Below are 14691 nucleotides of genomic sequence, written 5' to 3' on the forward strand. Positions count from 1 at the left end.
GCCTTTTGGGGCCCGCTCGATGCTCACCCGTCCACGGTGCCCCTGGTGCCGTCCAGGATCTCTAGGTCGTAGCCGTCAGCCAGACACCAGTTGACGCTCGTCTCCTTGGTTTTCCCGGACTGCCTCTTGGAGTCATAGACGCTGACCCGGCCCACCTAGGGTTCCGGGAAGCAAGGGGAGGCGGTCAGGACAGAGGGCCGGGGGCCACGCTCCTTCCCCACTCGGCACGCCTGTGGCTGCAGCCGGGCAAGGCTGCACAGCGAGTCGGGCCCCCGTCTGCACCAGCCCCGGGCCCCGGAGGAAGAGTGAGGCCCTGGCGCACCACAAAGCCCTGCTTGCCCAGAGTACCCTTTGGCTTGCCGATAGGACTGTGTGAAAGGAGAAAGTCAGCAGGGCAGAGAGCAGGGTTAGAGCACCTTGGGGTGGTTGACTGTGAAGGGGAACCGCAGTCCGTCCTCAAAGGCACTGCCGTCTCTCGTCACACGGCAGCAAATGGCGCGGGTCAGATGCCCTTGGCTGAAAAGGTAACCTGGGTAAAGAGAGAAACGTTCACGGCCATGTTCGCACCAGACCCTCACAGAGGCAGAAGCAAGCGCACGCAGTCCCGAGGGGTCGAGACAGGAGCGACCCCCTACAGGAAGCCCCTTGCGCCTGTGGCTCCCCAGCACACAGATGGGACCATAGCACATTCAAGCACAGCACACAAGGTTGCAGGTAAGGCCCCGTCTGGGGACAGCAAGGGAGCAAAGAGCCTGCAGGTGCCACTGCAGGTGCCGGTTTCTTCAGTGCACCTCGGGAACGCGCCTGGCTGGCCTTCCTACCCTCGTAGGCTGAGGCCTATCAACACCTGGTGGCCAAGCGGGCAGTCTGGGGGATCCGGGCTGGGAAGGGCGCGTGGGTTCCGTTTCCAAGCAGGCCCCTTACCCAGTGTGACGGATTTGAGGTACACAGGGTGTAGGAAGTGGCTCAGCAGCGCCCCCTGTAGGCCAAGCACGTTCCAGCGCAGGATCTTGTCGCTGCAGGACATGGTCCGGAGTCTCTCCCCGAGACGGATGCCATCCCACGTAGGCACAATGTCACTGGACTCTACTGGGATTGTGCCCTCCCCTGTGGGAGAGACCTGGGTCAGAGCCAGAGACCGAGCCACTCCTGGGCACCGACGGTGAGCCTGTGCCTGTGCCGGGCAGCAAGGACGATGAAGTGCAGTAAGGCCCCAGTCCTCCTTCAGGTGGGAACAGGAGACACCGGAGCAAGCAGTTGGCTGTCTGCAGGCATCCCAGGTGCTCACCTGGGGACGCTCCGGGGCGGACAGTCGAGGAGGAGGAACAGCAGGGGCAAGGGCCCAGGCCAAAAGGGCTGGGTGCTCAGGGAGCTGACGAGAATGGGCAGCTGGAGAGCCGTGTGAGAGGAACGTGGTGTGGGTGGGTGGGCCGAGACCACACCAGGGGCTGCCCTTCTGGAAAGTGCAGTGGGAAACTGCGACAGGACGTTTGTGTTCTCATTTTTGTTTTAAAAATAGTGCTGGCTTTATTGAGCTGCATCGACATACCACACAATTTCACCTACCCAAAACATAGCATTCAGTGATTTTTAGTATCTTCATAGTTGTGCATCCACTGCTACAATCAATTTCAGAACACTCTATCACCCCCAGAGCCCCTTCTACCTACTCTCTGCTTTCCCCCAGCCCCAGCCCCCAGCAACCGACTTCCTGTCTCTATGGGGCTGTCCCTTCCAGGCATTTCGCAGGCATGACATTTGGTGACTGGCCCTTCCTTCAGCACGGTGTCTCCAAGGTTCACCCAGCTGTACAAGAGCACCCCGTGTCTCTGAAGGCCAGAGTACCCCAGGTATGGGCGTACTGTGTCTGCTGCCTCCTTCACCAGGGATGGATGCTGCTGCACATCCTGCACTGGTCTTGCTAGGAGTGAGCTGCTGGGTCAGAAGCTTAGACGCCAGGGCAGTGGTACGGACCTTTCAGAGACCAAGTGCCACACCACAACCCAAAACTCACTTATTTATCACAAAGTGCCAACACCGCAATTAAACCTGAATACTGAAGTTTTAGGAAAAAAACAACTCATACATTGACATCTTTTATCTTCAAAGAAAAACAAAAACACACGTGCCACGGGTTTGCCACCGCCGCTTTGGGGTGTGCAGCAGGGAGACTGCAGGATCTGCACCGAGGCCACTCGGATGGCTGCTGAGGCGGGTGGGGAACTGGAGTGCAGTGAGGAGGGTGACAGGAGGCCAGGGAGACGGGCACAGGGCGCGGCACGGACGGGGCCCTCGGTGTCCCTGGGCCACCTCCCCAGGCTCTCCTGCCCACCCACGGTGCATACCCCAGGGGAGCCCCTCCGGTTCCCTGCGCTGACTCCAGGCGGACCCTCTCCCTGCAGGCCTCCCGCTCCTTGTTACTCCTTACTGGGAACCACCTCTCGCCTCCTGCGTCTCACTCACCGTTCTCCACCTTTGTGCGCAGCTTGCCTTGTTTGGGATTCTCGAAGACAGGGTAGTGGCGGGAATGTGTGCTTTCCACGGCCCGGTCGCTGCAGGACTTGTCGAAGAGGGCGCCGTCTCCACACGGAGCAGTGCTGCAAGGCAGGCCTGTCCAGTCAGCAACCTCCCTGTGCGCTCCCAGGCCGGCTTCCCTGCGCCCTCCTGGGGCTGAGGCGGGAGCTGCCTGAGCCCGAGCCTGAGCCTGCTCTGGGGAGGGTGGGAGGGGGCAGTGGCCCAGCCCTGCAGTGTGGCTACTGGGTAAGGTCAGGGCTAGTGGCAGGGACAGTGTGAGGACCACTCCTGGGGCCTGAGGGGCCACTCGGGCAGCAACAAAGGTGCTACATACCTGATATAGAGATGAAACGAAACAGACTTTTTTATTTGGAGTTTTTCTCCTCCCCTAGCAAGCTCAAATATACTATCCCTCGCCGTCTGGGAGTTGTATTTCATAAGCTCGCTGTAGAGAAACCTGCAGAGACAAAGCGTGGTCAGGAAGCCAGGTTCCACTCCGGGGAGAGCAGCCTGCACCTCTGCTCTGCTACGGAGCCCAGGGAAGGAAGAGCTGACTGTGCAGACTTCCAGGCATGGGCAGCGGGAGGTCGAGGGGCCTCCACAGTTCATGCAGCAACAGCAGCCTTCGGGGTCCACTTCGTGTCTGTGGGGGGGACCTCACTACGGCAGCCATGGGGACTTCAGAAAAAACTGGCTGAAGCTCTACAGGAAGGAGGCTGTTGCTTCTCCGAGTTTCTCCCTCATACGGTAAAGACAAGCTGAGCCACAGGAGAGGGTGGGCTGAGCGTCCAGGCTGTCAACAGGTCCTCAGACGGTGATGGAAGGCTGCCCGATCCCCAGGGCCATTTGAGTTTTGAAAAAGGGCACACAGCAGAGTTGGCAGGAAAAGGCTAAGAAACAGGCTGAATGGACGCAGCCGGGTGAGGGTCCCCTGCCCAGCAGGTGGGCCTTGTCCGCTGGGCCCCGGAGGGCAGGGAAGGATCCCTGGGCCCTCTGACCTTGCTCACCTGATGAAGCCCCTCCGAGAGATAATTTCTGCGTGGCAGTCATTGACGGTTTCTCCCTTCAGGCTGAGAGAGTCCCCTTTCACACAGCGATTCCCTGGGAAGGCATTTAAAGCAGAGTGGAATTATCAACGGCACACGCTGGCCTGGCTATGGGGTCTTACGGCCTGAGGCAGGGCCGGCCCCCGCTGAGCAGACCTCGCCAGAAGACTGCAGCTAAAGCAAAGCGGAGGTTATGCATCCCTTATCCAACGTGCATGGAACCAGCTGCTTCGGATTTTGGAATATTTTCGCAGAGCTTACCAGCTGAGCATCCCTAATTCAAAAATCTGAAATGCTCCAAAATCCAAAGCTGTTCAGTGCCATCGTGCTGGCACACAGGGATGGCTCACTGTGTGAAGTGAGCCTTTGCCCCTACCTCGGGCGTGCTGCACGGGCTCTAGGTGAGGCTGAGGACCTGCTGCCCGGCTCACAGGAACACACACCTGTCCCCAGGCTGACCACCACACCCATGTCCTCAGAGTCCTTCTTCATGATGATGGCAGCCAGGATCTTCCGGCCGAGCAAGGAGGGCTGGAAACTATTAGTGAGGGCATTGAAGCACCGGTGGCTCAGCATCGCAATCTGGTCGTGGAAGGTGCTGCCAGTGAGCGGGAGCTGTGGGGACAGGTGGCAGTGTCAGGGTGCGCAGCCATGCCACTGGACGGTGAGGCATCTTCCCCCTCTCACCTCTAGCATCCCCGTTACACGCTGCATCGTGGCTAATGCTAACGCCTAGGAGCAAGTCACATGACAGCAGTGACCAGCCAACTCACTCAGACGAGTCACAGCCCCCCACCCCGAAAAGAGAGCACCAAAGGTAGACGTCTTAACTGTCTTTGGCTGTGCATCTGGGGACCTGGAGAGGAGGAGCATAGTTCTTCTGAGACTGGCCCCTGTCACTGGGGTTACCTCTGTGAAACCCATGCGTTCTGCCTTCTCGTTCTCCCCAATCAAGACACGGAGGGCCGCGTCGGCTGCTTCCTGCTTGCCTTGCTTCTTGCTGTGCGCGCAGACGGCTGGAAACCAGCGGCCCCCAACTTTTGCTTGGTAAACGAACCTTTGGGATGAGAAACAGGATGAAGGTAGGCACCAGATCTTGACAGCTATGCGAGGGAAGGCTTAGTTTTCCTCAAGAAATGGCCAGTCTTGCAAACATATGGACCCATGGGTCCTGCAGGTCCGTTTCTAAGGCAGCATTTCCCAGATTCAGGGCATGAATTGCAACATGATTTTTGGTAGGTCCAAATGTCACTTGAACTATTACTTAATATTTTTCTCTAAATCAACTCTTTAAAAATGCACACACGTTTAAAAAGGAAATTTCATATCATTACCGTAAATGGAAAACCAGTACCACTTGAAGGTGGCTATAAAATGGAATATGATACAACCATGTTAAATTCTGACTAGGCGTTGTACTGTCCCTGTGAGAACTCTTAGGCTTGTCTTACAATAAAGGACCGAGAAGTGTTAATGAGAGACTGAAGAACTAGAAGAATGGGCTTTCTTCTTAAGCAGAAATGAGAAGGGATCAACGTTCTCCCCAGATGAGTCACTCTTACTTAGCACACTGATTTTTTTTTTTTTTTTGTATCGGGGATCGAACTCTGCTCCTTGTGCTTGCGAGGCAGAACCACTGAGCTAAATCCCCGCCCCTTCTGATCCGCTCTTGAAGCCTTTGCCGGGGGAGGCCATTATGTCAAGACGAGCTGCAGGCCAGGACCAAGCTTTCCTGGCGAGTTACTCTGACTCACAGCAGGCTCGCATGGACATGGGGGGACCCAGGGCCCCTCTGACAGTGACACGAACGGGGAGGGCGGGAAGTCCCCCATGGTTCCGTGGTGGCTTTCTGCAAACACAGAGGGAGAGCACAAAGGAGCCAGATAGCTTGGAAATCCACCACACCGGGTTTCAGGCGTCCTGACTTCCAACTAGATCTTAATTCACGGGTGGGAACCCCAGCTGTGACTTTTAACCCAGACTTCAAGATTATACAACTTCAGTCCTTTAGGGTTGTGCCATCCAAAATGGTAGCCACTAACAGCCACGTGAGACTATTGTGTTTAAATCATTTAAAATTAAATATAATCAATAATTCAGTCCCTCAATCATTAGCCACATTTCAAGTGCTCTGTAACCACATGGGGGGGGCGGTTAGACTTTTTAGCAGAACGAGTTACGAAAGTGACAAGGAGTAGGAATAACTGCTTCGAGAGGTTTGGCCAGGAGAGAAACAGGGAAATGAAGTGGTCCCTGGAAGGAGAGCCGTGCGCATTCACAGGCCGATGGCAAGGACCCCGCACAGAGGCAGCCAAAAACCACGTGGGGAGAGAGACACTGCCGCCGAGGCGAGGGCAGGACCAGGACCAGGGCCGGGACCAGGACCAGGGCCAGGGCCAGAGCCAGGAGACAGGAGGGCGGCGGGAAGCGCTCCCCTCACACTCGCCCAGACCATTTGGGAGGAGCCGGGGGTGGCCAGCTGATGGGCAGAGAGGGTTATTTCTCTCATGATGATTGCTGTTTTCTCAAGTGGGCGGGAAGGTTATCAGTTCAGAGGGACCGAGGTTTCGGTGGGAATCTGACCCAAAGGTCCAAAATGGTTCTGAGTAGGGAAGAAAGTCTGTAGAGATGTTCGGAAAGGGAGGAGCGTGAGCAGAGGCTAAGCACCCTCACGCGGCGCCTTCCAGCTCTGTCCTGCTTCTGTGGGGAAGCCCGCCTCGCTCGGAGTCAGCTCAGGCTGCAGACCTCTCTGCCGCAACCCAGCCCTCTGCAATACTTATCAGGTGAGAGGTCACACACTTCCACGTGACTCTGCGAATCCGTGCCAACCACGTCCAGGAGAGGAGCCAGCTCGGAGGCCCCAGGACGGCCCAGGTAGAGAGGACAGCGGCTTAGACTGGAGCACTGATGCTGAGGGGGGGCAGGTGGCATTGGGCTGGGAGTGCAGCTCAGTGGTAGACGCTGGCCTAAGCATGTGGAAGGCCCAGGTTCCATCCCCAGCCCTACACACACACACACACACACACACACACACACACACACACAGTCACTCACAGGTGTAACCAACAGAGCTTAAAGATGGTGTGGCTGAAGGAGGTGGAGGGCATGGACAGAGGGGGAAAGGTGACCCTCAAGGTTTTGTTTGAGCCCTTGAACAGTGGTCTCATTCGCTGAGACAGAGCCAACTGCAGGAGAAGAGTCTGTGAAGAAGGCAAACATCAGGAGTTCTGCTTTGGGCTTCTCACACTAGAGAAGTCTAAGCAGGAGTGACAAGTGCGTGCCCTCTAGGAGGCGTCAATGTGGAGGTCTGGGTGCGCGAACACTGAGCACTCTGCAGTGCTGGGATTAGGAAAGTCATGGACTCAGGCGAGGTCACCCAGGGAGAAAGGAGAAGCAGAGGGCCCCGCAACCACATGAGGGATGAAGTAATGCGTGCTGCCGGATGTGAAGGACAACAAACACAGCTGGACACTGGCATTCCCCTCCTACACGCTGCATAAGGAGCCCGGACTCCCCAGGAGAGTGGAGGCCAGCACCCTGTGTCCCAGCGACATCCCGCACGCTGCCCACACGGCAGACTCCTGCACCGTGTTATGGTTCCATGTCTGCCACACACCTAGGCAGAAATTTTTCCTATCTTCAGTGTAGCTCCTAAGAAGTTCTTACATTCTGGGGAGGCTGAGGCAGGAAGCTCACAAGTTTGTGCTCAGCCTGGGCAACTTAGTGAGACCCCGTCTCAGAATAAAACATAAGGGGTGGGGATGTAGCTCTGTGCAAAGGGCCTGGGTTCAATCCCTCACACACCCCTCCACCAAAGGAAGCTCTTCCATCCTGCATGAAGGACTGCCTTCGAGTCCTAGGAAGGATTTTACAGAAGCCTTCAGAGACGAGGAGGAAGAAATGGACTGAACACACCATTTGAAGGAATGAGTTTCAAGCTAGGGGTAGAAGAAAAAGCCACAAGAGCAGCAGCTGCAGTGAGACTGCGCCTCTCCTTCCCAGGTGGCTTCTCCAGGGCAAAAGCATTCAGCCCAAAGGGGCAACAGGGGGGCCTTTTGCGACCCCTGCCCCAAGGCTCCTAAGTGAGTTAATGCTGGCCAAAGGGCTAATGTTCTTACACGTTAAAAGCTCTACCTACCATACCAATGCAGAGCAGCAATCCAAAAAGACCCAACGGGCCAAAAAACAAACAAAAAAACTGGATAAAGACAAACAGGAAGTTCACAGAAAAGAAAATGCAAATAACATGTAAACACAAATGGCATCACTTACTACTGAAGACAAATTTAAAATAACAAGACCCTGTTTTAACGACCTTTCCAACTGAAGACTGGATACCACACTTTACAAATTCAGTGGGGAGTACAGCGGAAAGCGGGAAAGCGCCCTCCTGCCCCCGAGCAGACCCTGGCTCGCTGCTCCCTGCTGGGCAGGTTTCTCACCCTTCTCACCTGCGCGCAGAGGCGCTCTACTGGCACCCCAGCCTTTTCACCCTGCAGAACGCCAGACAGTGCCGTCTTGCTCTCTCGTATTGGCGTGCAGTGTCCCTTAGAGTGGACGTCTCAGTTTACTCCAGTCTGCAGACAGCGGAGCGTTAGGCCACTGTCTGTCTTTTGCTACCATGAACAGTGCCGCAGCAAACCTCCACACGTGGCTCGCTCAGTGTGTGAGTCCCGAGATGGCCCGCTGCGCTGAAGGCACCGTGCCCGGCCTCACTGTAAGGACCCTGTCAGTGTGAATGCAATTTACAAGGCAGGGCTGAACTCCTCTTCATTTATTAATACTCACCGTGTTTAATTTCCGTGACTGTGCGTTTCCTGCACATGTTCTTGGGGACTGTCTACTGAGAAGTCCTTCGAACACTTGCCTATTAAGAAATTAGCCTGGGGCTGCTGGGTACCGTTTCCCTCAGGTGCTCCTTCTACACAAACTCATTTCTCTTAGTCACATTTACGAGGCTTCTCCCTTTAGGACCGATAGGAAAGGCTTTGGCACTCAGCGATTCCAGAAACACTGCTACTTCTACCTTGTGATTGTTTATTCCCCTTTCAGCCTTGGCTCTGTGGGAGTCTGGGGGCCAGGAGGCAGACCCTCACGCTGTCAGGGTGGACAGGCAGCAGTCCTGCCGCCCTTGGTCAGTGTCCAGAGGCCCCGTTCCTCTCTGCTCTCAGGGGCTCCAATCTGACCCACAGTGCCTTTCTAGCTACTGGCACGTGGCTACATTATTTTAAAATGTTAGGATCAATACCCCTTCTTACCCCTTCTTTTTCTGAATTTTCCTATTCTTTTTTTTTTGTACTAGGGATAGATCTCTGGTCCTTGTGCTTGCAAGGCAGGTGGCAGAACCACTGAGCTAAATCCCTGGCCCAATTTTCCTAATTATTCTTATTTATTTTTTATAATTATTTCAGAATCAAATTTTCTAGTTCCAAAATAAATTCTCTTGGTGTTTTTATTGGGACCTGGGGGCAGGTGCTACCACTAAACTGGATTTTCCTGGACTAGGAAGATTGCAGGCCCTAGCACGTCTAAGGCCTTGGTTTCAATCTCCGGCAGAGTAAGGGGGAAAAAAAAGTGTTGCCTGTCTAATAACAGACTGTCTTATTCTATTTAATCAAATCCTCTTTTATATTCTTCATTAGCATTTTACTTAACGTCATGGCTATATATTCCATTAGGATTGTGCCTAGGCTTTTTTATCTTTTTAACTGCTACTTGCAATGGGTAATTTCTTCCACTACATTTCCTAATTGCTTACTGCTATATCCTGATTCTTACACATTATTATTATTACTACTATTTTGTAATCCTAGGGATTGAACTCAGCACCTTCACACTGAACTACATCCTCAGCCGGTTTCACTTTGGAGATAGTCTCACTAGTTGTCCAGGTTGGCCTTGAACTTGCTAGCTTGCCTCAGTCTTCCCTAGCTGGAATTACAGGCATGTGCACAACACCTGGCTCCATGAACACTCTTGTACAAGTCTTTCTGTGGCTATTTCTTTCATTTTGCGGAGGTCAATACCAGGAGTAAACTGCTGGATTTAGCCCTGGAAGAAAACTGATGGAAGTAGGGGATTACAAAAGAATGTGTAAGAGCTGGCTCTGTCTGTCTGTCTTTCAGTTTTCTTCTCAGTAGCCCAGGTATACAATCGTCTGATCTGCAAATAATAATTTTACATCCTCTTTCTTCTTCATATACTTATTTCTTCCTCAACTGGCAGTGGCCAGCAATGCCTGAATAATGCTCAGTAATGAAGACACCAGTGTCTACATCTTCCTCCTGATTTTTGTTTTTTGGTAGCGGAGATTGAACTAGGGACCTTGCGCTTGCAAGGCAGGTGCTGGAACCACTGAGCTAAATTCCCTGGTTCCTCCTCCTGATTTTAATCAGAACAGTTCTAGGTTCATTATTTAAATAAGCTACTGCATTTTGACTTCAGGGATGTATCTTTATCATACTAAGGAGGTATTCAATAATTTCTATTTTATTGACAGCTTTTTTATCTGAATAGATGTTGAATTTTATAAACATCTTTTTAGAATCTTGGAGGTGATTACGTGGTTTTTCCCCTTTGATCTGTCAATATGGTAAATAAATAAATGTCCTAACTTGGTCTAATCTCCACAATGCTCTGAGATACCACTCTTCACATGTTAGAATAGCAAAGATAGGAATTTTGAAAATACCATGAGAGTCTGGGCAGCCAGGCAAGAGCCATTCTTTTCTTTCTTTTTTTTTCCTACTCATTTTTATTCATTCCTCCAAAAGACACCAGAGGCCATCCAAACCTTGGTTTGTCCTTCTTTGTTCTCCATTATTACAGACACAAGTCCCTCCATTATTACCCAGAAATGTACAAGATTCTGCTATGGTGATGAGTGTGCTTCACCCACGTCTTGGGGCCTGTTCTGTGTCTGGTAACGGTGACGCCAGGAGTCATACATTTCCTGGGATTCCTGCCCTGAGCTGTCACATGGACACACCCGACGGCAGCCAGTCATCTGTCCACAAGGCAGTTTGAGTTTTTTCTGCTTCAATGCTCCCAGAGACAGATGGCTCCCTCACAACTTTATGCCTCCACAAAACCTGAAGTTGAATTCCATCAAAAGTCATCGTGTAAAATGCAACCATCCCAGAGAGTAGTTGTGAAACCCAATGGTGCCAATATACAGCTACATAAATACAACCAGCACACACACACACACACACACACACACACACACACACACACACACACAATATCATCCACTGATATGATCACTGCCCGATTCCTGCTGGCAGGAGGACAGAGGGAAATACAGCAGCAACGCATACAGCAGAGGACAGGCAGGACCAAATCGGAGGGTGCCAGAGTGCCAGAAAAAGAGGGCAGTGTGAGTAAAGGTATGAGGTCAACAGAAGATGCTCAGACCAGAGACATCCTAGTGCTGCCCAGGTGTGGGCAGGGACAACAAGACTAATGTTTGAGCACCTGGTGGCCCAACTTCTCATGAGGGCTGTAGGCTGCCCCGTGTGTGCATGTACGTGAGCTCATACACACAGTGGATTCTCACAGAACATGTGAGGTAGATGCCATTCACTGCCCAAGGTCATCTCCAAAGTCAGTAGGCCTGTCTGACCCTAGAGCTATACTGATAAGGTTTCTTCTCATCAGAGAAATGTTCTAAGCCTGGACTGCTCAATACTTGTGGCTACAGAGTAGTACTTGAAATGTGGCCAGCACAACCAAGAAACTGAATTTTGTTTTGTTTTTAATTCACTTGAACACGATACGCATCGTCATTACTGATAAACTAGTCAATATCACTGGGACAACCTTGGTAAGTGAATCTACTTCTCTTATTATAAATTGTATGAAAAGTAAATAGAAGTCCAGCACTTCCAGTGACAATTTAGTCTCTGAATTGAGATGTGCTGTAAGTGTTAAGTATTTATCAAATTTTGAAGACTTAGCATAAAAGAATGTAAAAGATCTGAGTATCTTCAAAATATCAATTATATGTTGAAATGATAATATTGGGGGGATCCTGGGTTAAATGACATATTACAGTGAGTTTCAGCTGTTTACTCTTTTGCTACCGCTACCAGGACGTTTAAAGTGACATGTTTCTGTCGGACAGCTGCTTTCTCATGTCTGACTGAGGGCCCCGGCGGGCGCCACACTGTGGGGGAGACAAGGAGGGATGCTGGATGCCACTGGTGCGAGGGATTCCCCTTCCTCTGAGGCTGCAGGAGCCCAGCGCCCACTCAGTACAGTGTCAAATGCTTTCCCCACCGTGGCCATCTCGACGCTGAGGGAACGTACTGTGCTGGAGGTGAGAGTTCAAAGTGCAGATGGGGGTACCACCCCCAACTACCTGCCCCTAGGACCAGGAACCTTTGCCTTCAGCTGTCAGGGAAAATAGGATCTGGGAAGTATTTATGGTTCTGGTCCAGCCCTTTCATTCCAGAGATGGGAAAATAAGGCACCGGCCCATGTGACACAGAATGACAGTGACAAAACCACACTTGTGTCCTAGGTCCCCTGACCTCAAACTGGAATGTTCTCGTCCATTAAATGGTTGTTTCTCCAGCTCTTCTTCCTTTTTCCTTTCTATGGCAAGAGGGCAGCAATCTAAATCCCAGCCTTCGTTCTGCCACTGATCAATGAATAAGAATAACACTCATTTACTAAGCACCTCCGGGGTGTCAGGCACTGTTCTGTGCTGGCCCTGCACTGGGGAACATCACAGGCAAAGGAACAACAGCCAATAAATGGACAGATAAATAAATAATATCATTTTTATAGTAATATTTTCTAAAAAAAAAATCAACTGGCCAGGATCAGAAATGGGGGTGTACAAGCTACTTCAGATAGGATGAACACGGAGGACCTCTCTGAGGGAACACGTGGGAGGAGACCTTATGAACAAGAAGCCAATCATGGGAAGATGGGGCACCGCACTTCAGGAAGAACAGCAAGGGCAAGGTCCTGAGGCAGGACCCAGTGTGGCCTGTTCAAGCATCAGAAAGGTCTCAGCCTGGCTGGGCTGAGGTGGGGCAGAGACTGAGAGGAGGCAGGCACCAGACCACATGGAGCCTTGCTTTGTGCTCACGTGCCTCGGGCTGCTCTCTCTAGACTCGCTGTCCTCATCTGTCAGTTCCCTTTTCCAGCTTTGACGCTGAAAAACCCTATAACTTGTGGCCTAGAACATCGCAGGCACCGTGGTTTCTGCCTTCGCCTCATCCTGCCTGGCACGTTCTCGTTCATTCCCACAGCCTGCAATGCCTGCCCAGCCATCCTGGGGGAACCCTGCCCGAAGACACACCCTTTGTGTACACCAGAGGACAGCCTCTTGGGGAGGCCCCTGGAGGCCACACCAAGAGGTCTGGACTAGAGCAGCAGGGCAGCCACTTCTCCAAAAAGGCAGGTGCACAAAACACCAAGGCCAAAGGCTTAAGCTTATTAGAATGACAGAAGAAACCAAGACAAAACAAAAACAAAAGCACATCCTAAAGGTGAGAAACACATCGATCCTCTGCGTTACTCAGCACCTGTAAGACCGGGCAGTCATACCCTTTCCCAGTCAGACTCACAGGAGGAGAGGCAGCTGCTCCCTCAGGATGTACGGATGAAGGACGAGGGCCTGCGGGGGCATCTCTGAGGTGCAAGTTCTTACTCTCCCACACGCAGGTCTCACCCTGGTCTCCAGCCACCCTGGGGCCTGCCCAGTTCAGACCCCCGGCCCTCTCTCCATCTCTCTGCGATCATCCTCCTTACACCAGGTACGGGCCATTCTTACGTATTACTGGTGGAAGCATAAGCTGGTAACTGGAGGAAACGCTGGCATGTGTGTCAAAATTTCCGATGCTTATAAACATTCATTGTAGCACTATTTATTAGCAAAAACTGGGAAATACTCCAAGTGCAGACCGCCCCACTGACTGTGCCCAGAGCAGGCTGAGAGTTAACTCCACAATTCGCTTGTGTTGGGAAGTGAGTCTGGCCAAAGCCCCCGTGACTAGGTAACATGGCAGCCGGGGGCAGAGGGCCTCGCACCCAAATTCCGTTCCCAGAATGAAGAACGCTTTGTCTCCTCTCTTACAAGCCTTGCCTGAGTCAGCAGCGTATCCTTAGCAACCACACAGCCCTGTCTCGTAGCCCCTTACTCCAACTTAACAGTGACCGTGTCACCTGTAACTGCCAGCGGTTTTTGCTGACCGGGCCTTTGCTTGCACAAGCACTGTCACCCCAGTTTCCCCGTCTGTCTCATGTCATAGCATGGAGCAGGAGATCAGGACGCACTGCCACTGCAGGGGCCTCCGATACTCATCAGTGGGGACTGGTCAATTAGACCACAGTGAACTTGTGCTCTATAGCACTACCCTTCACAGCCACACTAAGAGAATACGGAGTACAACGGTGAGCGCGCCACGAAACCACTGTGCAATACTCAAGCTGCCAGGCAATGCCTAAAAGTACTTCTGTGTAATAAGTGGGGGAGAAATGCACTTGGCCATGTCTACGCAAATATGCTCAGGAAAGGTTCATAATCATGTAAAGTTAGCGGACACTGACTTGAGAAGGTGTGAACAGGACACTACAGCTAGGCCGATGGGAGGCTGAAGGTGAGCTTTTCGTATTTTTAATAGTCTGTTACCTATATAAAGAACTTAGAAAAGTGTACATAACCCATGCCTAGAAATTTCACTCCTAAAAATGTACACCGTGGTTTTGCAGTGTGAGCAAAGACATATGGTACAAGGACCTTCATAGGGAAGGGTTTCTAGCTCTGTAGCCAAAACACCTAAATGTCACTGGAGGTTGGTGGAATAAATTGTGCTGGGCTGGGGGGGCTTCCAAGGCAACAGCAATATTCTACTTCTTAAAACTGGATGGCGCGGGGCTGGGGATGTAGCTCAGTGGTTCTGCCACCTGCCTCGAAAGTGCAGGGTCCTGAGTTTGATCCCCGGTACCAAACCAAACCAAACCAAAGTGGATGGTGGTACTTAGATATCCACTTTACAAGAGTTCTTTCATACCTTTTATTTAATAACCACCCCCAAGGCCTTCACATTAAGCTGCATCTCTAGCCATTTCTTGTTTTTGATGTAGAGACAGGGTCTCACAGTCCTGAAGTTACCCA

The 14691-nt window shown here is 52.0% G+C and overlaps 1 protein-coding gene across 8 annotated transcripts in view; it reads right to left on the reverse strand.

Moving 5' to 3' along the window:
- Adar (adenosine deaminase RNA specific) overlaps positions 1-14691 on the reverse strand; it is a 56528-nt gene that overhangs the window by 2492 nt on the left and 39345 nt on the right. For 5 of the 8 annotated variants that reach the window (XM_087203473.1, XM_004871343.4, XM_004871342.3 and 2 more), the window contains 8 exons: positions 4392-4617; positions 4004-4175; positions 3522-3615; positions 2849-2971; positions 2464-2597; positions 925-1107; positions 417-529; positions 28-155 (listed from right to left, as the gene is read on the reverse strand). In XM_087203473.1, coding sequence (XP_087059599.1) covers positions 28-155; positions 417-529; positions 925-1107; positions 2464-2597; positions 2849-2971; positions 3522-3615; positions 4004-4175; positions 4392-4617 — 1173 coding nt within the window. The remainder of the gene's footprint in view (positions 1-27; positions 156-416; positions 530-924; positions 1108-2463; positions 2598-2848; positions 2972-3521; positions 3616-4003; positions 4176-4391; positions 4618-14691) is intronic. The other 3 variants (XM_087203474.1, XM_087203472.1, XM_004871341.3) reach the window with 1 other exon arrangement.

This window comes from Heterocephalus glaber, unplaced genomic scaffold (assembly GCF_053883595.1).
Source record: "Heterocephalus glaber isolate CG9 unplaced genomic scaffold, H.glaber_assembly_v1.0 deba00001795, whole genome shotgun sequence".
Classification (NCBI taxonomy): domain Eukaryota; kingdom Metazoa; phylum Chordata; class Mammalia; order Rodentia; family Bathyergidae; genus Heterocephalus; species Heterocephalus glaber.